Raw genomic sequence first — 21,373 nt, 5'->3', positions numbered from 1 at the left:
ATTCTCAAGATTTGTGAAGTTCGTGGTTTTGATGTGGCTTGATACGTTAAATTCGACTGAAAATATGTTTCTTATCTCCACGTCAGGTCTTATATTCTTAAATGAAATTATAAATTAAACCCAATCTTAAATGTAGCAAGTTACTACATTATTAATTTATTCAGTGTCCGTCCATTATTCTAACATATTAATTATAGCAAATTGCCCGACAGGAGCAGACGCCATCAAGAAACCAGACAGAACATGCTAATTAAAAAACCGAATTGTCTAAAATCTAATCAAAACGTTACAATGCTTGATTTTAAAAGGGAAAATTAAATTTACTAATTATATTTTCTTAGTATCCAGTTTACGATTGAACGGGAATCATTTCTAATGATACCAATTTTACTTAATATTAACATTTTCACACTTCTTTAAATATATATAATGAAGAAGGCAGGTACCTTTCGTTGATGCAAATAATAACAATTTTAAACAGTCAATTTATTCATATTACATTTAGATACATATGCGTCCAACTCAAATTGGATTGTAGATTTGCCTCTTATGTGTACGATAGCATTATTTAAAAATTATCATTTTGTGATTATTAGTTTGATTAACTACAAATTTGCTTATTAAAGTATTCCATCTATCAAATCTTGTACTATTCAATATTAGTACAAAATGATAATTTTTATATAAAAGATTACAATTATTTTAGAACACCTTCTGTCGCGTTTAAAGATCAACCGATTAAAAGTTCTTTGTTTTAAACTGATGATTTAATAGAATTAACGAGATTAATTCACTATTAATTAGGTTAATAGTGAATTTCGTTATTTCGAAGTTATGTGACTAACATTCGCTTTTAAATTAGATCAGAATATATTTAAATATTGGTTGTGTTTTTAAAACGGATTTCTTTAAGATTAATTATAGCTTAAATTGGTTTTTAGTATATAGCATAATTTTAACAAATTAGGTACCAACGTCTGCTATCATAAAGTAGTAGCATTTCATGATCTCTTACATAATGACAATTATTACGCACATTTATTTTATTAATAGCATGTATATAAACCACATTTTAGTAGTATTTGTACATCATATTAAGATCACAGAATTCATTAAAAATTAAATGATGACACATGTGTAAATGTTTTGTGTTTAAATAATCCAGAATCTAATATGGTATTCTGCTCTAATCGATATGTACTATGCAACCGCAATCTTGTAGAAACCAAAAGCAGAATATTAATTAGAGCTTCTCTTCTGTAAAGTATCTCTTAAGGCCTGGAATCGCTTGAACGATTGATGCATGCGTCTGACGCATCGCATACGTTTACTCCATCCATTATGGTATCAACTGTAAAGCTATACAATCAAAGAAGATCCAACAGCCATCAAAAACTTCAAGATCGCGATTTGAACAAATTTTACGGTTTCAAAAATTTCTAGTTTGGCTTAAAAACTGGTGACGGTCCCACCATCACCAGTTTTTAAGTGTTTGTCACTCGAATGAATCATTACTAGACCGAGCAGCAGAAACACCAAAATTTATCACGAAAACTATAGTCCATATTACTTTAAAACTATTAAATCGGCAATTCCACCAAATCAAACGAAAAAAACGTGTAAATAAAATGTATTCAAAAACTAAAAATGTATTCAGTAAATACATTTAATACTAAATAATAAACGTGGGACAAACATGGATGAAATTAAAAGTGTTACAAATTCTCGTATTAGAACAGAAACATTCAAAACTAACTATCATTTGACATTACAAAACCAGTATTGGGTTGCAGTTAATTTTTAAGAGCTAGCGCAGTGCTGCGCAAATGGCTTGGTGCGCCAACTCAACGCACTGGAAAAACACACAGTTATAAAATGTTGACGACAATGGGGTTATTTATATTCCATTTAATATATATTTTTAGTTAAGTTGTGTCTAATATTTAGGACATTGACAAATGGTTAACGCCAAATGTTATATAACTGCAATGATTTGCATCAAACTGCCATCACCTAAAACGTCTAAAAATAACGATTGAAAATTTTAGCAACATAATATAAGTATATAATATAATAACAATATAGTCTTGAGAACCGGTGCAATTTGACGAAAAAAAATGCATGCTGCTCTATGCAACAATATAATTTAATAACTGTAAATCGGAAACAATAATCCATATCCCAATAATTCGTGCACAGCGTATTCAAATATAAAAAAAATAAGGAAAATAAATAATGAAGCTATCCTGATACAATGACGCTAGGCCCACTATAAAAAAATAAATTTAATTAGATATAAAAGTTTTTTTGACCTTCATGTTAATCTGAAACCAACATACCGATAAAGCCATTAATTAAAAACCAGATAACATGCAGCATCCAGTTAAGCCATGCAGAAATTTATAAGGCAACCACAAAAGCACTGAGGAATTATTACGAAGCACGACGTGTAACATGCGCGTTAAATACCACCTGAGTATTAGTTTAAACTAATCCTATTGATTCAAACTCACCTCTCTTGATTATTAATGTAATTCTCCAATCGTAGTTTATTACTTTTATAAAAGTGAACCAACCTTTTCAAGGGATGGTCAAATTCTTTGCCGTTTTCATACTGGATGTAGTGTATCAGCTGAAAATAACATTTTTTTTTACTATGCAAGTGTAATTCAAATAATTTCATATAGTACCTCAGGTTTCACATGATCGATCCAACATGCAAGTGCGTCAAACACGGGACAGAGATACTCATTAAGACGATCTTCATTTTGAATGAAGTATAGCAGTTGCAATAACGAAATAGTACACCGCCTTACATCAGATTCATATTCCTGAAACCAGAATTGATCGATCAGCCTATGAACGAAGTAACTTTACCTGCGACTAGTTATGTAATCTTATACAATACTTTGAAGGAAAATTGTATTTGATTAAAATATCGAGCAGGAACTTTCAATTAGTGGTGGGAAAAAGTCACTAATAGGAATTTGAGTACTCGTTACTCATCCGTATCCAAAGGAACGAATACCGAATCAAGCTATCAAACAAGTATTCAAGTAATCAGCAATTATCCTCGGAAAATCAAGTCACCCATCCTAACCCTCGAGCCCGAATCCAAATACGCTACTACTAGTACTCTCTCAGACTAACTGGTAACTAAAGTAGCTGGTAATCAGTACCAGTTAGGGATGGTCGGTATTTAAGGAACTGTGAAAGTGTTCCAGAAGTGTAACCTGGAACCGCAGTTACAGTTCACCAATTTAACCGGCTGTTTTTTGAACCGTCTCATAAACTCGAAAAAGTGTTTCGCACCAGCACAGAACCAATGCGGCATCGTCAAGCGATCTATCCAGTTGCAGCAGTTTGCCAATTTAACCGGTTGTTTTTGGAACCGTCTCATCAACCCGAAAAAGTGGTTCGCCCCAGCACAGAACCGATGCGACACCGTCGAGCCATCTATCCAGTTGCAGCAGTTTCAGTAACCATTTGTCAACGGAAAACATTTTTAGTTTCGCACTGCGTTGATGATTGTGTTTATCACCTTTCATCTATAAGAATTATTGTTCAGTTCCCCAGAAACCATAATCGGTCAGATCAGCGGAATATTGTTCAGTTTCGGTGGTGATATAATTGAGCATTTTTAGTATTTTATAAGTGTTACTGTTAAGGTGGATTATTTAATTTTATTGTTGACTTAATAACACGCGTCAATAATTCAAATGCTGTTACAAAAACTGTGGTGCCCCATCAATCAGATGAAGTTTAGTTAAAAGATAGACAAGAAGATTATTGCTCCATGACTAAAAAACATAGCTTTTGTCCCATGCGAGAGATTATTTTCCAAAGAGGCTGTTCATTCATCATATACGAGCGAAGAAATAAACTTCGCTTAGCTAGTACTAGCTTTTTAAACATTTTCGCATTCAAGGCGTATATTTTATTATCAATTTTTTCCTTCCAGTTGTTCCATATGACTAATGCTTTGTTTTTAGAATATATTATTTTTAGTTTACCAATGCTAAGATTTTTTTTTTATAAACTAAATCATTATTTATTACCACTATTTCTACCATCACCATTGCGAATTTTTTAAGAAAAATTAAAAAAATAACATGTTACTGTTGGAACCTAATACCAAAGTGAAATTGCAACGTTGTAACCTGTACCAGAAAAATAACCCTTTAGCACACCTCTAGAACCAGTACCGATACAGATGGATACCGACAGCCGCGTTTGATTTTCAACTTCGGTTGTTCCTAATCACTAAAACTAATCACTAAAATAGCGTTACTCGTTGCAGATTGGTAATCTTGAATTATATTTTTACATTTACATTTATAATATAAAATATGACATTATAATTGTAAGTTATTTGAAAACTGCATATTTGTAAAAATACGTTTATTAAAATTGATATCTGTCGCACTGTATTACTACAGAACCACAATTTATTTGATCGGTGGCTCCAGAGTTAAATAACTTGCTTTCAAAAATTGTTTAAAAAGACATTTATTTAGAAACTGCAAGTATTAACAATCGTGGGGGTTCTAAATACCTGCGTACAATATCTACAATAACAATAGAGAATCAATTAACAACTGACTTAAAAACGGTCTGATTATCTACTCCTAGACGTAAATAAATCTATTAGGGAATCATCATATCAATATCGATCCTCGACTTTCGTAAGACTAACGACTAGAATGAGTACTTGAATAACTGATCCCAAGCAAGGAGTATTGAATCAAAAAGAACTAGTCGGTACGAGTATTCAAAAGTAATCAAATTTCACACCACTACTTTCCATCAAACTTAGTCGCTAATAGAAATCCCTGAATGTATATGTACTTACCCCATATAATGCTAGATCTTTACATTTACCATCTCTATTAAAAATTTGCTTGTTTACTGATCGACAGACTTGGCCATAAAAAGTATTCCGATATTTAAAATCTGTTTTACCGGTCATCACTTTAAACGTGTACAACGAGTAATTGAAGAAAATGAAAAAGTTATCGTCTATCTTACATTTTCCTGCTACTAATAAATCTGGAAATGACAAAACTGATTAAGGCAATTTTCCATGAACTATAAGAAAACTTACCGAATATCAAGCAGATCTCGTTTAGAATGCTAAATCTTGTTTTAGGCTGAATGGAGGTAAACAAGAATTTAATTAGGTCATTTGGAATATCCAGAAGATTTCTCATTTCAACCAAATCTTTACGGAAACTCTCGTTAATTGGATAATCCTCCAACTGCAATGGAAATAACCGACGTAAATCCAAAACATTATATTAAATTTTCAGATGTTACCTTCGTATGTCCACTCATGTACACTAAAGTAGTCATGTAAAATCGGCCTACATCATGCTTATTGGACACCAAGAACCTCTCATTTAACATATGTCTCATAAAATCACTTAAACTGTAGGAAGCTAGCCTGTGTATAAATCTCATAAAACTTTCAGAATCCAGTAGTACATAACTGTCATAAATAAGCTCTTCTAAAATAGTGAGACATACTCTACTCAACACCGTATGGTCGGAAGTGACATTTTTAAAACAAAATTTGATTATATCTTCAAACTCATGACTTAGTCTGGAAAAATAATATATTTTATTAGTGGCATGTAGACTTGCCCCATCAAATTACCTACTCTGAAGAAAGAGTATAGTACATCTTGATAGCAGTTAACTGAACAAGGGGATCAGGAACTTCTAATGCTTTTCTGAACATTTTAGAAGCGGTGGGTATTTTCGGACGATCCATCATAGCCATAGTACCGAAGAAAGATATTAGCTGAATTAAAGCATCCTTCAATTTTGTTTTCAGCACTGAAATTTTACACTCTTTTTGATCGACTCAAGAGGAACAGAAGTTAGAAAACTTACATGACATAGTTCTCGGGTCATCCATTACGTTCTCAAAAATAACCAAGATTTCATTTCTTGGTGGTCTTTTCAACGCGATGCAAACTTCTGTTAAAGTCATTACTGAGCCCGCCATTAAATCATTTTGTTTCAGATCCCGATAAGCACATTCACTTATCAAAGTCAACAAAGTTACTCTTTGTTCTTCATCATTCGGCAAATGCAAAATTTCATTTAGTGTATCTATAAGGTCGAAGCTAGCCTTTATACTAGTAACGCCACATATTTGCTTGAACAAGGAATTCCACAACAACCCATGAATAATGTTAAACTTGGGTGTGTCTGATACATTATAGACACCTTTATTCAATAGAATTCTTCTATATCCGTTCAGGAGATGCCCAGCTGCATCTACACAGCAAATCTAGAATTGAGAACTTGTGGTTTACTCATTGAAGAGCATATAATTGCTACTTACATCTTCAAAATTGTCAATTATATAGTCGGTTAAAATATTATATTCCTTGTATTTCACATAATCCAATAAGCTATTTAACAGAATGCAATATCCTGGTTCTTTGCACTTGAAGTTCGATATTAGATGACATACCTGGTCGTACCTTAAACATTAACAATGTCAATATGAAATTATTAACAAGAACTTATTGACTTCGTTTAATTTTTTTCCGGACTAATAAGCCGTTGAGTAGTGAATTTGCTTCCTGACTTTTCGTGCACATAATCGAAGGCGATAACCGCAGGTGTGAACAAAATGCCAGGGAGCAATTCGAATGGCCTTTGGCTCATAAGACAGGCCATGAAAGTCTTCATAGTTTAAATAAAAACTCACTTGATTAGATGCCTACATTTAGGCAAAAACAACTCGTAATCAAATTCCTCCGACATTAACAGGTTTGAATATTGTTCTGGACCATATACTACGCCATGGATTGTAGATGAGTAAATCATGGAATTATAGAGATGCTAGAGGGAAAAATGTATCACTTTTCTTACGTCAGTAATTAATTTGCCTACCCACCTCTATAAATACTGAAGATGAGGGATCAGCATGCATGGCCATTTTGAAAAATATTCTCATAATGGCCAAACGAGCACCACACGATAATTTCTCAGAGAGTTGCAAATATAAACTATGTAGCTCTGGAAGCACATTTTTAACGCTATAAGGTGTTCCGTCTTTACACACCAGAAACAGAATCTGTGACGATAAATCTGCATCCACTTTATCTATAGAAATCAGAAACTTTGAAACTATATGCAGAATTTGTTTACTCCTCACGGGGTTTCCAGCATATTGATCATCCAAAATTCGCACAAATGCTCTCAAAATACTTGATACACGAATAGTTGCCAAATTGCCTGTGATGTTTATAATCTAAAATGAGGATAATTTGAGGAAGTCAAATAAAGAAATAATGAATCATTCACCTCAAAAACGCCATCTAATACAGCATTTTTTCGCAACAAGCAAATTTTTGCTAAAATCTCTATGCTCCTATATTGAATGCTTTTCTTCCTGTGTAATAATTTTATCACCATCTCTTTTATGCAAACTGAATATAATACATTCAATTTCGGAAAATTTCCTGGATGTGGCTGACTCAACATGTAATACAAAAGACACATTATATTTACATAATATTTTTCGTGGTTTTTCGATTCCAGATAGTTTGGAAGGCGTCGCAAAAACTCTTTATATAGCTGTTCATCTAGCATGTTAATAATATCACAGCAGTCCTGAAATAATGTATTTTAAACGACGCACACTATGACGAGTAACTTTTGCTTACCTCAAAATATTCAAAATCTGATACGCCAATTAAAGCAAACAAAGCATCGAGGAAATATTGCATTTTGTTTTTATCTTCAATTTCCACAAACATAACATTTTTAATAAATTTCTTTGATAGACATATAGCGATCTTTCGTTGACCTGGTGATATTGTTTTGCTGATATCCGTTCTCATACATCTTAACATACTTTCCATTATATACTTGACTTCTCTTGGATGCTCCTTTGCTACTATAAGGTTTTTTAAACAATTCAAGCAAACCATCGCCAAAGGGTCATCACCTGATAAGCAAGAAGCAGCATGTAATCTTTAATTCATTTTTTTATTAAAGTGAAAATTTTATTGAAATCTCTAATACAGGGTGCCCCACAAGTACATGATTAAAATGGTTCATGAACACCTTTTGCCTCAAAAGAAAACAGTCTGACTTGACTTTCATTAAGAAAAACTTCTGGGTCATAGGCAATTGATGCTCAATATTTCTCCAATAAATTATTGTGTTGTACAATAAGTATTATGTATTAGTTTTTTGTTACGTCGAGGGAATGTCCGATGGATGAAAAAAAGAAAATTAAGGAATGAAAGGATGCTAGAAGAAAAGCTTACTAGAAATAGATAAATGAAAAAAACATATAGAAGAAAAGTAGTTCAAACGATGAACAAAATGACGATTCCTTACCACATGTTTAAGTTATGGTGACTGTTCTTTCGAGTAAGATTTTCATTTTGAGGAAGACCCGATTTCCATAACTAAGACACCTATTTCGTCTCTAAAATATGGAAGTTTTGCACTTGAACAATTTAAGGGAGCAAAAAGAAGCCCAACTACCTACAAATATGTATGTTCTATAGAGAATATTGTTGATCAGAAAGTGGAAGAAGTAGGACTAAAATTTATAGATAATACAAAAAAAAACTTTGCGGTTCAGGCAAGTGATCTAAGTTTTGTTGTAGAAAACCTGATAATGGGGGTATTGCATTTCCCACAGTTAAGATGAAACGAGATACAATTTATTAGGTATTACGTTGAAAAAGTAGGTGTCAGTGTTGGAAAATTAAAGTTTATGTTATTATTTAATATTTTTTAAAAAGGATTTAATTCAATAGTTTCTAAGTATGTAATTTTAAAGTTTCTATCTTTGAATAAAAAACCTAAATTAATAATATGCTACAGACATTAAACAAAATATAAAAGAAAATTTTATTTTTATTGACATCCTGTACCTCGGAATCTATTAACTTTCGGAGTAGACAAATTTGCCTCAAACGCAATATTTTTACCTTAACAATATGTCAGTGATTTTTGTCACATTAGTTGAGGACCACCGTGTATAAATAACCGATCCACACCAATCAAGAACTAGCAAATATGCATTTGGCAATAAGAGTAACAAATTGAACGCAAAAGCTGCTGCATGGCCTGATCAAGCACGCTTTTTGCAAGGCAACTGGGTACGAAAAGTTTATTTCAGTTCCACGATTATTTGCACCTTAAAGCAAACTTGCACCCTACTGGGCAGAACGAACCCAAACCCAAATTTTATTTCCTAGTTCTGAGTCACCCTGTATTAATTTAAAGAATAGCATACATGATTACCTAATATCATATATATTCCTAGGATTTTTAAAAACACAGGTAAAATGCACGATTAGAAAAGAAATTTGAAATACTTACATTTCTTGATATCTCCTTCTATGGACCGATGCTTCAGAACATTGGCATACAGGTTTGCAGTGCCTTGGATCATCAAAAACGACACTGAACGTTCCGACACATACTTATAAATAAGCTCTAACACTTTGGTTAATTGTTCTGTTGGAATATTCTGCTTTCTTATACACTTGGTACACAGATACAACACCATGACAAACATGTTCTTTTCGAAATATAACTTCCCGATATCCGAAGGCAATAGAAGGATTTTCAAGTATAACTCTGCACTAAGTAAGGATGTTCTAATAGGAATTCTGTCGGCAGATCCCAAGCAGTAATAGATAAAAGTTTGGATATAGGCTTTCAGGTTTCCTTCAATAGTTCTCAGGTCCTCTTTCATAGCGCTCTCAAATTTGTCGAGCAGCTCTTCCAGGTAAAATTCAGTATCAACTGGATAGTGAAAGCTGTATTCAATCACACTATCAACAGAAATCAGAGACCTTCTACCAATTATAATTTCCTTCCAAATTTTAGTAACAATTGAAGGATCCACCAATTTGCTGTGGTACTGCCGGAACGTTTCAACAAAGTTCATTTTGATTGTTTATATACAAACCAGCACTTGTATTAACTAGTAATGAATTAGATTCATTTAACCTAAACGTCCAAAAGTATATCCGGATACTTTCAACACTTACTAACTTTTCACTAGAAACAAACTAAAATAACACGCCGTGTTTAGTTAGTTTCTTATTTAGATTTTTAGCAATAAACATCATAGATGAAGACAACTTGATACTTGATGATAAACATTGCATTGAAGATCACAGAGGTTATGGATTGAAATCTGACATGTAAGCCCGTTTACCCCGGCTTCTAGTAGGCGCCATGTGAACTAGCTCCAAATATCCATAAAATCTACTTTTACATGGGGAAACTTCTTTACCGATTGTCATTATGCAAATTTTTAGCGGCAGATTTGAATTCAGCTTAGCATCTCCCCCATAGGGATGGTCGGTATTTAACGCAACAGCCATAGAGAAAATAAAATTATTTTTATTATTTTACTCTGTGGTAACACGTCTTTATCTATGAAGTCCGCAATATTAGCTTCTAGTCTTTATCTATGAGTTCCAATAATGTTTCAACAATATCAAAATGTCGTATAATTGTTCTGCTCATTCAAACATTAAGTAATGCACAAAAACATTTAAGTTTTGCAAAAATCGAAATATAAATGTAGACAAAACTGAGACATAAAGTTCACAATGCTGCAATAAATGTTGCAAATTGTATGAACATCGTTCGATATAAATCAAAGTTTTTACTCGGGAACAATTAAATATTAATTTTCTTAGTTCATTTATTTGTAGCTCAAGAATTTAAGAAAAATATTAGTTTGGTTGTAATTGTACTTTTTAATCGATTTTGTGCTTTTAAACCGAATTTCTCTTAGTGACGTCTTATTCTCCTCTTATTGGCGAAAGTTGAAACCTCTCACTAACTGTTTTGCAAATATTACAAAATATTTTGCAATATAAATTAACAGTCCTCTATTTTCACAAACGCGTATCAGTTTCCACGTGCATGCGTGAATCTTAGAAAAAAGTGAAAAACTAAGCTAAACTCACCTGATTCTTCAATTAGTTACTATCCCAACTCAAATTTTTACAGTTTTCTAAATCCGAAGTTTCCGCCCTAATCATAGAAACACTAAAATTACGCAAGTGTTTTTAATTTAAAATATCGATGCGACAAAAAAAACCGTTTAATAAACACCCTAAGGAAAAAATACATTGGATTCGGATCGGGAGAACTGGGTGGCCAATTATTAGAAAAGCTTCCCTTAGTCGGTTTCTAACCAAATCGACCTGGGTTTGCTTTAAAAAACTCAAATAAAACAATCCACTTGTATATTCAACATAGATTAAAACTTTCAAGTATAAAACCAAAACCAGAAGTCATAAAATAACAATAAATGCATTCGAAAACAAAATCATTGGAATGCAAAATGTCAACCTGTTTGCCCCACCAAATTAAATATTAGATTTGTACCATTTGTATGAACCAGAATACGTATAGTTGTTCTTCTTAAGCAGTTCATCAGCTTCTTTGGGCCCTCTGCTTCCAAATTTATATGGTGTAGGTGCGATTCTTTCATTTTCTATCTGATGTAGCAAGGGTGTAAATATTCTCCAAGCTTCGCTAAGTTCATCGGACCTAACAAAATGCATTTGCGAACCACAAAACACGTCTAGAATTAACCTCTCGTAGGCGTCTGGCAATTTTACATTCTGTAAATATACAGGTTTATAATAAAGTTCACCACACTTCCATTCAAATTACTTCATATCTATGCACATAGGTAAGGTCAAGTTCAGTTTCCTCCATATCGAAGGCCATACCAGGAGTTTTCACCATTAATTTACAATATAAAGCCTCGCCTGGTTGAACTCTAATCACCAATTCGTTTCTCTTTGGTTTTCCGTCAAAAATGTCCCCAGGAACATCCTCAAACTGAATTCTTACTTCTGCTTTCCTTTCATTCAGTGCTACAAACATTATCCAGTTATTTGAATGGACATTGAATAATAAAACAATATACCTTTGCCACATTTAAGAATAAATGGAACTCCATCCCATCTCTCGTTATTTATTCTTAGTACGGCAGCTGCGTAAGTAGGCGTGATTGAGCCTTCAGGAACTGTTGGATCATCAAGGTATCCAGTTAGTGCTTCTCCCTTTCCATTGGGATCAGCCACATATTGACCCAAAACCACATCGCTAAGATGTAAAGTGTTGACACATTTTAGAACTTTTACCTAAAAATATATTGAGTTGTTCACTGGAATATTTTTTTTGTTCCATTTGGGTAAATACCTTTTCATTTCTAATGTCATCTGGATGTACAGTAGCCGGCTTTTCCATCGCTACTAAAGTTAAAATTTGTAATAAATGATTTTGCATAACATCTCTAATTATGCCGAATTCATCAAAATATCCTCCCCTTCCTTGAGTTCCAAAAGGTTCCTTAAAGGTGATTTGGATAGATGCTATATTATCTCTGTTCCATGTCGGGCCAAAAATCCTATTTCCGAATCTAAGAGTCATAAGGTTTTGAACCATTTCTTTTCCTAAGTAATGATCAATACGATAGAGTTGATGTTCATCAAATAAGCTAGATAGATGATCAGACAGTTTTTGCGAACTAGCCGAGTCTCGCCCAAATGGTTTTTCAACTATAATTCTTGTCCAGCCTCTAAAATATTCATTAAAATGAACTGTTGTTCGACAAAAAAATCGATTTGACTTACTTTTCCCCCATACAATTATTCTTGATTAGAACAGTAACATCTTCAAACACTGAAGGGGGCAAAGCCAAGTAAAACAACCGATTCGCAACGGTCCCTTTTTCGTATTGCGATATTGCTTGATTCAGTTTTTCAAAATCGCTCCGAACGTCATATTTTCCCGATATGTAATAATTTAACTTCCAAAATTCATCATACAATTTCTCTTCTGCTTTTTTTACTTTCATGTATGGCTCACATTTTGCCCTTATTTCCTCAATCGTCGTGTTACTCCTGGCATATCCAAAAAAGTGGGTGTTAGATGGTAGTAAGTTATCCCTGTATAGCCACCATAGTGTAGGGTAGATTTTTTTACGTGCTAAATCACCCTAAAAAAATATTTGAAAATTACCGAAATTTCATTCCAGATGTTGCCGACAACTTTTTCTTAAATTGAATATTGAGCCATTTTTAGATCCTATGATTAATGCTGTAATTTCATCACAGTTCTTAAACGCTTTTGCCTAATTTGTTAATGCTATTTATTAGATGTATTATATTTTCGTTTAACGTATTATTTTGAAGGAAAACGCCTTTGTCTAAGAAAGATCGCACTGAAGTTCTTGTAATGGTCGGTTCTGCAGATAACATATGCACAAGTGTGTATTTTATTTATTGAAGACAACTCATCCTTATCAAGAGTTGCAATCTTAGCTGGCCCGATTCAGAATGAAATATCGCATACATCGAAAGAACTCTTTTCAAATAGTATTGTGGTGCAACTGAATATCAAAGTAGTGCCTGAATTTGTCATCTCAGAAACGCTTGAAAATATCATTCATTCAGTAGGAATAAACCCGCAAATTCGATAGCCTGTATCTTTGATCCTCATCAATTGTTTTTAACAATTTATTAACTTCTAAAGAGGTGTAAGCTAAAATGTTGAATTTAAGAAGTCTTCGAAGATAAAAGACCGTAATCGCAAGAACGGTAGTCAAAATCGCCAGAAAAACTGCATTGAACTATTTGGTTTCATTAAAAATTCGAACTCTAAAAGGATATTAGAAAAAAACAAGAAAACGTTGTTGAATAGGCTATTTTAAAAGCTCTAGCAAAGAGTAATGATTTTTTCGGCTCCGGTCTCAAGTTCTTTGCCTTTAGATGTGAAGCAAACACTTTAATCTAAACAATATACACTATGCAAATGTATAAATTCTCGTATATTTTCGTTTGTATTTTGAAAACGGTAGAAACTATCGGAATAATCACAAGGTCTTTTTGATGGGGAGTCTCGAGGACCATCGTTTAATAATTAACTTTGATGATAAATTCCAAATCATAACAGAGCTAGAGGGGAAACTATCGCAAAAAAGTTCTTATCTACCACTGTTAACGCAATATCCATTATTTGGGTTTTATCAGAAATTTCTAATAGTTTAGAAGAGCTAGAAGGAAAATTATCAAATTTTACGGGGTCGTTGAAATTTACGACTGATATTTCGAAAACGGTTCACAATCGCTTTATCTGATATCTCCAACCTTTAAAGCGATATACATATGCAAATTTTAAAACAATATTGAATAAATTTACAAAAATCCAGCTTTTAAGTAATACATAAGTCATGCTCCCAACGTAACATGCGTTATACTTAACAATTTCGCAGATTTTTATAAAAACGACTCCAACGTGTCAGTTTTTACCTATTAGACGATACAATGAAAACGACGACGTGTTAAATAGCTATAGCGATATCTAGGTTCTGACTGTTGATGGACAGTCAGAACCTAGATATCGAGCTACAGTTGTAATGTATCATCAGGAAACCCAGACAAAAGAGTAATTTTTAAATATACCTACTTAAAACGGGGTTAACTCACAATAGGTTCCAACAAAATGGAGCGCCTCCTCTCTTTCTCAAAAACAATTTTTTAATAAATAGATTGGACGAAGGGCGTCCAATTGAGTGGCCCACCAGATCACCCGATATAACTCCGCTTGACTTTTCCTTGCTATTTGAAATTGAACGTTTATGTGAATTGACCAAATAATAAAGTGATTTCTTCGGAACATAAACCAATGGAAATAATTTAACGACTTTGATAATGTATTAGTTTAAATGGGCAACTCATTCATTCGACATTTTTTAAGTAATGTTAAATTGAAGTTATTCATATTTTATGGTTGTAATCAGAAGAAAGACGCGATGGATTGTTGTGAGGATGTTCTATCGTAGAATCCAAAATAGACGTAATATACTATATATATATATATATATATAATAAGTCTTCCGTTTAAAAATGTAGACATCATTTTCTTCTCTGAGGCCCTTTTTAGTTTTGGAAATACTAATCGACGAATGTAGCTGATTTTTCTAAGAAGTTGTTCACTACATTATAAATTATTTTCTTCTATTTAAATGCGCGAATCAGTAAAACGTAAATTAATGGGCTCCCATAAATCGTGCTCCATTGAATCCAGTTTAAATTTCCTTGCATCTATTGGCATTTTTCCAATACTATTCACTCAGTACATATTGTTACAATTATAGTACATATACACCTATTGACGATGAGTTAAAGCAATTGGTGGCATGATTTCAAATTAAGCTAATCACTAGAAATTGCTATTCTTAACGTAACCTTGTGAATCGTTTGTTTAAAAAACCATGAAGATGACCTTTGCTAAGGTCGATTTGGTACTTGATGGCATAAAGGGAACACTACTGAAAGTAACCCCGTTTTAACGACATTTACAACCTCGGTGTATAGATTTCATGAAAATTTGTTACTTTTCATTAATTTAACTCTTTTCTGGCAATATTTTTCTAGGGTATCGGTGTGTAAGAAGGTGTGGTAATTATTTTATTATTTTAAGTAATTTTTGTAAAAGAGTAAAAATGTTTAAAGATGAAATTAAAAGTTTATAGGAGAGTTTATTAGAGTTTTACTCTCACTTACCGAAGCTCCCAATGTAACAAAGATATGTGGATATTGACCATCGAAGTGGGTTCCTTCGTGATCCATATCTTTGGACTTCAAAGATTTTCTGTATAAGGCCAGACATACTTCTGAGTTGTCTACAATAGAAAATTTAGCGTCAAACAAATACACCAATGTGAAACCGTCCAATACACTAAAGAAATGGAGGTTTAACTAAATCAGTACCATCGTTGCACTCCAATAATAGTCGCGAAGACATTTTGATCGCTTATGGGAATGGTAAAAAAGGAATGATTGTTGCTATTACCGGAATGTAGCGAAAAAGTTTCTAAGACTAAATAATCAGATGACTTTCATTCTGTTTTCAATAACATGCAACACGCTTAAATTACAAGTTTGATTAGTTCAAGGTTAGGTAGTACCAGATTATATATATATTTAAAATTTCCCGCCGGTTTTCGTTGAAAACTTGAATTATAGAAAAATCCTTACCACAATTTCTCTTATGTGGTGAAAAACAAATTTCGCACTTATCGGCCATAGTACTAGAATTTGAACTAAAGAATTGTGAAATTTTGGTACCTTAGGAACCATGAGACCGTACCATGCTCATTCTCTTCTAAAAAAAACATCGCTTCTTAGGCAACTAAACATGCAGCGTATACTTAGGATTTCTATTAGAGTACCATAGTCCGAGAGCAGCTGTCCTAGGGTGGAATTTTTTATTTTCTTCATATTGAAATCCTCAAATTTATCAAAAAATATTCTCTTCTTTTACTAATTTTTACTGCTATTCGTGCCATTTCTTTATTATTCTGCGTGATGATAGTACATTATTCCTAAATATGTTTTTCTACTACTAACCTGAGAAGTCACCATTATATTTATTCCATTTCCCTAGTGAGAAGTTATATTTCTCTTCTTGGTTAATAATAATAATAGTAATAATAATAAAGTCTCTAGATAAATAATGAAAGATGTTTACGTTTTTCACTATTTTTAGTTTGCGGACCTCTCTAAGTTCAAGTGAGATTCCATCCATTTTCATTTCTAAAATCTCTAATTTTGACATTCACTAATTTTTCTCTTTTGTCAGGAGTTTTTCATAGAACTTTTACGTGTTTTCTGGAGACCAAAAAACCATATTGCGGCAGTTTGACAACTGAACGTTAGACTGTCAAATATGGTGACATTTAGATAGACAAATAGCAATTAATTGGAAATTCAAAATCTAATTAAATCAATTTAGGCAATTATCTGTGTTAGTAGTTAATTAAAGAATTCCTATATATACTTCGGTCAAGAAGGCTATTAAATACCTCGCACATTATACCTTCGGCGCTACGCGCCTCAGGATTTAAAAGTGTTTGCTATATAATAGCTCTTCTCGACTTCTCGACCCAGCGGCAGATCCAGCTTTCGAGTCAANGGGGGGGGTCAAGTAGTAGAAATTCAGTACTTTGTTGTCTATGAAATTAGAAAAATTATCGTTAGTCGTTATAAACCCAGCACAAGGTCCCTGGATCAGCTCTTGTCTCGACCTAGTAGCATATAATGCACTATTATTCAGGGTCTCCGCCGAGGTATTCGAAATACTTCGTATATGATTATATAACAGTTTTAAGCAGACATTGCTATTCTCACTTTTACTGAATTCTGAACGCTTTATAACTGACAAAAATAATTCTAATAAAAGCAAAAAGATCCCGCATATGAGCAGATTCCGTATTGCTTTTCGCAATCTCATTCTTGTTCGCATCCCATTGAATAAGTTTGTATTTTCACATGTTCCCATATGAAAAAGTCCGGTGGGTCGAGGGCTGGAGATCACGGTGGCCACGTATGGTACCACCGCGATTCTTCGAAAATGGGCCGAAACAACATCATCTAAAAAGAATATCGTTCTTTTGACTTGAAGAGGACTGCCCTAAAGTAGTAGAGCTAAAGCGTTCTTCAAAACACTGCTCAATTCCCCTCAATAAAATGTGGTGCAATATCTTCATCGTTAAATATTGCAGTCCGAACGTTTAGGGAGAAGTTTGTTTGAAAGTGGGGTTCTTGACCACACATGATCAATGTGGAAATAGTAAAATCCATCTCTTGAAAATTTTATAAATAAGTGTTTAAAAGATTATCCATATAATTCTAATTGGTTCCTGCGGTCACTAACCCAAACTAACCCAAACTATTTGTAGAAGATCCGATGGAAGACGTCTTACTGTGTCCACCAACTGCTTCTTCTTGTAAGGTTAGTACCAGCATTATTTTCAACTAGTGCAAAAACTTCACCAGCATATTTTTTTCGCCCAACTTTACGTTTACAAGTGAGTTTAGGGAACATACCCATTAAGGGAAGAGTAGATGTTTCTATTGTACGTTTGCTCATCTGGAAGACGTCGATTGGGGTATCGCTGTTGGTATTCCCTCACATTAAGACTATGGTACTACCGTTGCATTATCCATACACAAAACGTATTGTTCATTTGAACACATAAAAACGGAATCTTTTTATCATAAATAAAGCATAAGATTTATACAGGGTGTCCCACTGGGAACCGCCGCGATCGATATGTGGCAAACTGTAATTAGGAGAATTGAGAAAATTCGACAGTGTGCAGTTATTGTGGGCAAGCGGTCTAACATATTTTCAGGAAAGCCACACTTCCGGTTATACAGGAAGTAGGTATCAACTTGCTCATTTTAAATTGCACACCCTATATGTTATTACATTTTTGAATTCTACTTCAAATTCTAAATATATTTCATGTATAATATCATATACCTAAGTCTAACCGCTTTGACATATTTGAAATGTTTTGTAAAAAATAACAGTTGCAGCCACTCGAATAATTATTCATTTTTCGTAAGAAGAAATATGTATAATTATTTTAAATGACACTTCCTATATGTTATTACATTTTTGCATAGATGCGCTGTAAAATTTACCAATGGGAAATGAATGCATCCCGAGTCATATTATTGATAAGCAGATTGAATGTTTTAGAATTCAACGTTTTTGATTTAAATCTCCGAAACAATAATATAAATATATGTATAAGTTTTTTGTTATCAAAAAATCATAAAGCCCGCAATTCTTATTGATAAGCAAAATTCGACTTTTTTATTATAATTTTTAACTCTATTAATAATAGCCTGCTAATTGGAATTGAATTTTTAGCTTTAGTATTTTCAAGAAGTAAACGGAAAAACAATTATGACAATAGGTTGAACTTAAAAGTTTCGAGATATATTTGAGAATAAATTCCTTGAGAAGCGTCCAGGAAATCCTCGTAAAGGAAACGGAAACATTACACAATTTCATAGTAATTCACTAGATAATAGGTGGTTTCTCCACCAACCAAATTATTAAATAAATTAAGTTTAGAACCATAAAGCAAATTATAGCTTGTTTTTTCAAACAATTTTTTAGATACCTTATTTATTTCAAGCTGCGAGTAATTTTAGCGTGTTGTTCATTTCTTATCAAGTCGGCTTAAGTAATACATGTAATTATTTAGTGCGAGTTCCTTTTTTTCAGGTAATAATTTGCAAGTCATTGCCAATGATTTGCAACTTTTAAAAATAATATGGACTAATATTTTCGACCGCAACGAAGCAGATAGTATGAGAGAAGCAATGAAGTCATCAATATGATTTGTTGAATTTTTTTAGCATATTTTTTCACGTTGAGCTAAGAAAATGTGGTCTATTCTATAAAAATTTATAATTTTGTCAATTTTAAATTAACTTATTTTGTTCATTTGTTAAATTTTAAATTACACTTTAAATTACCGATATTTTCAGGTCATATACTTGTTTTTTCTATATTGACTTTTTGTAAGTTTCCCACTAACTTTCCATGATGGGTTTTCCAATTGTTTGTAATAATGCATGTAAATAATCAATGTTTCTTAATGCTCTCTGCTATATGCAGCGGTTTATATGAGAATAATTTTTCAAAGGCGTATAAGTAAAATCACATTTTTGTAAATCTCTTTCCCATTAATATGGCTGAGTAAAAAATGTGACAGTTTGAATCACATTTTTTATTCTTATGATCTAATAGAACAAGATATGTCGTGTTTTAGGGTCACTTAGAAAAATATAATACCTAATTTCGGATTCTGTTTTGTATATAGTTTGTATCGGTAGAGGCAGATTTAAATCCGAAAAGTTGGAATTGTAAATTTGGTACCAGCTTTCGTACTCTCAAAACCACTAATATACACACCACAGTTAACTCGAAATACTAAATTCAGCTTAATTAAATGAAACTTTCAGAGGCAATCTGTGAAACAAATTTAGGTTTTTGAAAAATGTTTAGCATCAAAATTCGCATATTTTTTTCATTTAAGCGACTTGTAAAGATTTTGACCGTTAATAGATATAAAGCTAGGATTTTTAAGTTAAATATTTTCTTACGAGAAACGAGAAAGAAATCTACGAAATTTTAGTAATATTTGATTTGCGATAGTAAATAGTGAAAATCCTACTTATGCGGTTCGAGAATATCAGATAAGGTATATATATGTACCATGTTTAGATATGTCGCTGCTTGCTGTTTTGTGGATTCAATCTTGGATTATTTCTATTTCAATTTTCAAATAAGTTGAGGAAAAATTTTGCACTATTTTTCATAAACAAGTATCCTGTAAGCGAAAATATGCATATTTCCCAAGGTAGAAGGTTTCAACTAAGTATTAAAAAAATAGGTAGAAGTTTGTCAAGCGATCCGACTTATTTTCTCAATTTTTAAGTAATAAGTTAAGTCTCATCAGTCTGCCGTGATTAAGTATTTAAATTACTTACTTGATACCGGTGCTTGGTTGGACATTTTAACAATGTTTTCTACAACTAGTCAATAATTACAGGATCACAAAAAATATTTTCAATTTTTGATTAATTGAAGCTGCTAAGAGTCAGTCTTAGAATTTAAAGGAACCACAAACAAGTATGAAGCGATTTCATTATCATACCTTTTCGCACATCTCGCGATAAAAGTTTAAGTACTACTCAACCGCAATATGACGCCTTTCGGAATTATACAGCAAAATTTGTTCTAGTAAATCTACTAGCAGTACTACACATGGAGCGGGTTCGAATGCTGATAAAGAACAAACGGTAACAAAAATTCAATACAATCGAGATTATACCGCCGAAACTTATAGTAGCTTAGGTACATAATAATAACATGACTTGCAAAAAACGACAACTATCAATTATTTAAAATAGATTAACGGTGTGCTGTACAAAATTCCTGTGAAAAATGTATAAGGATGGCTAATTGAAAAATTGGAGAACATTGTTTTCTAAACCTTGGGAATTAAAAGACTTTCGTACTTTTGCCAACAAACTAGTGTTCAAAAATTTCAGATAGTGTCACCAAACTTAACAAGTATGCTGTATTGCTTTATCTGACGGTTTAAATCAAAATCGTCAATATGATGACTTACAAATCTTATAAAAAATGTGTAAATTGCAATTAATTTGAACATTAAATTGATGGCTACAAAGATAAACCAAATATACGCAAAAATGCTCATTTTATCACTTTATATTTCACATGAAACGCTGAAGACATAGCACCACTCAGACAATACAAGTAGCTACTCTTTAGGTCCACTCTACATATACCTAGATTTTATTGAAATCCATAGTAGTTGGTATCAAATATTTGTCACTTTATAAAGATTATAAATATGGATTCTTCTAACCACTGACTAAAACGGATTATTTAAGAAAGTAAAACAAATGGACCAGAACCAGTCATTTTGGGACCACCGTTATTATCTTGACAATAG

General features: G+C 32.7%; 2 protein-coding genes across 8 annotated transcripts; both read right to left on the bottom strand.

Moving 5' to 3' along the window:
- Nucleotides 1-471: 471 nt before the first annotated feature.
- LOC109533818 lies at nt 472-10,192 on the bottom strand. Of its 4 annotated transcripts, none has more exons than XM_019899274.2 (14): nt 9,364-10,192; nt 7,686-7,969; nt 7,324-7,632; nt 6,914-7,270; nt 6,725-6,858; nt 6,353-6,494; nt 5,896-6,298; nt 5,661-5,838; nt 5,317-5,602; nt 5,105-5,258; nt 4,853-5,049; nt 2,691-2,831; nt 2,514-2,632; nt 472-1,359 (listed from the first exon to the last, which is right to left on the bottom strand). In XM_019899274.2, exons 1-14 carry the CDS (start codon nt 9,935-9,937, stop codon nt 1,272-1,274), a joined length of 3,366 nt encoding a protein of 1,121 aa, XP_019754833.2. In that variant the 5' UTR covers nt 9,938-10,192; the 3' UTR covers nt 472-1,271. The 4 variants fall into 4 exon arrangements, with proteins under 4 accessions (XP_019754833.2, XP_019754836.2, XP_019754834.2 ...); XM_019899277.2 differs by having other exon boundaries at nt 1,265-1,351; XM_019899275.2 differs by lacking the exon at nt 472-1,359 and adding an exon at nt 1,651-2,269.
- Nucleotides 10,193-11,238: 1,046 nt separating this feature from the next.
- On the bottom strand, nt 11,239-20,813 carry LOC109533811 (glucose-6-phosphate 1-dehydrogenase). Of its 4 annotated transcripts, none has more exons than XM_019899248.2 (7): nt 20,382-20,813; nt 15,591-15,709; nt 12,657-13,021; nt 12,223-12,601; nt 11,948-12,164; nt 11,689-11,894; nt 11,239-11,636 (listed from the first exon to the last, which is right to left on the bottom strand). In XM_019899248.2, exons 1-7 carry the CDS (start codon nt 20,404-20,406, stop codon nt 11,379-11,381), a joined length of 1,569 nt encoding a protein of 522 aa, XP_019754807.1. In that variant the 5' UTR covers nt 20,407-20,813; the 3' UTR covers nt 11,239-11,378. The 4 variants fall into 4 exon arrangements, with proteins under 4 accessions (XP_019754807.1, XP_019754811.1, XP_048517601.1 ...); XM_019899252.2 differs by having other exon boundaries at nt 20,549-20,698; XM_048661644.1 differs by lacking the exon at nt 20,382-20,813 and adding an exon at nt 16,065-16,152.
- Nucleotides 20,814-21,373: the final 560 nt, after the last annotated feature.

Source organism: Dendroctonus ponderosae, unplaced genomic scaffold, assembly GCF_020466585.1.
Source record: "Dendroctonus ponderosae isolate FM_Combo_2020 unplaced genomic scaffold, Dpon_F_20191213v2 Dpon_F_20191213_1, whole genome shotgun sequence".
NCBI classification, from domain to species: domain Eukaryota; kingdom Metazoa; phylum Arthropoda; class Insecta; order Coleoptera; family Curculionidae; genus Dendroctonus; species Dendroctonus ponderosae.
The sequence above is the reverse complement of the archived record's forward strand: the minus strand, read 5'-3'. Positions and strand labels throughout refer to the sequence as shown.

What these genes read in the sequence shown, in the direction of transcription:
- LOC109533818 (XM_019899274.2), bottom strand. Translation starts at nt 9,937, where the DNA reads ATGAACTTTGTTGAAACGTTCCGGCAGTACCACAGCAAATTGGTGGAT. An exon ending in TATTAGATGGCGTTTTTGAG is followed by an intron (nt 7,271 to 7,323) that starts GTGAATGATTCA and finishes TCCTCATTTTAG; the next exon opens with ATTATAAACATCACAGGCAA. An exon ending in TACTATACTCTTTCTTCAGA is followed by an intron (nt 5,603 to 5,660) that starts GTAGGTAATTTG and finishes TTATTTTTCCAG; the next exon opens with ACTAAGTCATGAGTTTGAAG.
- LOC109533811 (XM_048661644.1), bottom strand. Translation starts at nt 16,113, where the DNA reads ATGGCCGATAAGTGCGAAATTTGTTTTTCACCACATAAGAGAAATTGT. An exon ending in TTGTTACATTGGGAGCTTCG is followed by an intron (nt 13,022 to 15,590) that starts GTAAGTGAGAGT and finishes ATATTTTTTTAG; the next exon opens with GGTGATTTAGCACGTAAAAA. An exon ending in CCTATGTGCATAGATATGAA is followed by an intron (nt 11,637 to 11,688) that starts GTAATTTGAATG and finishes GTATATTTACAG; the next exon opens with AATGTAAAATTGCCAGACGC.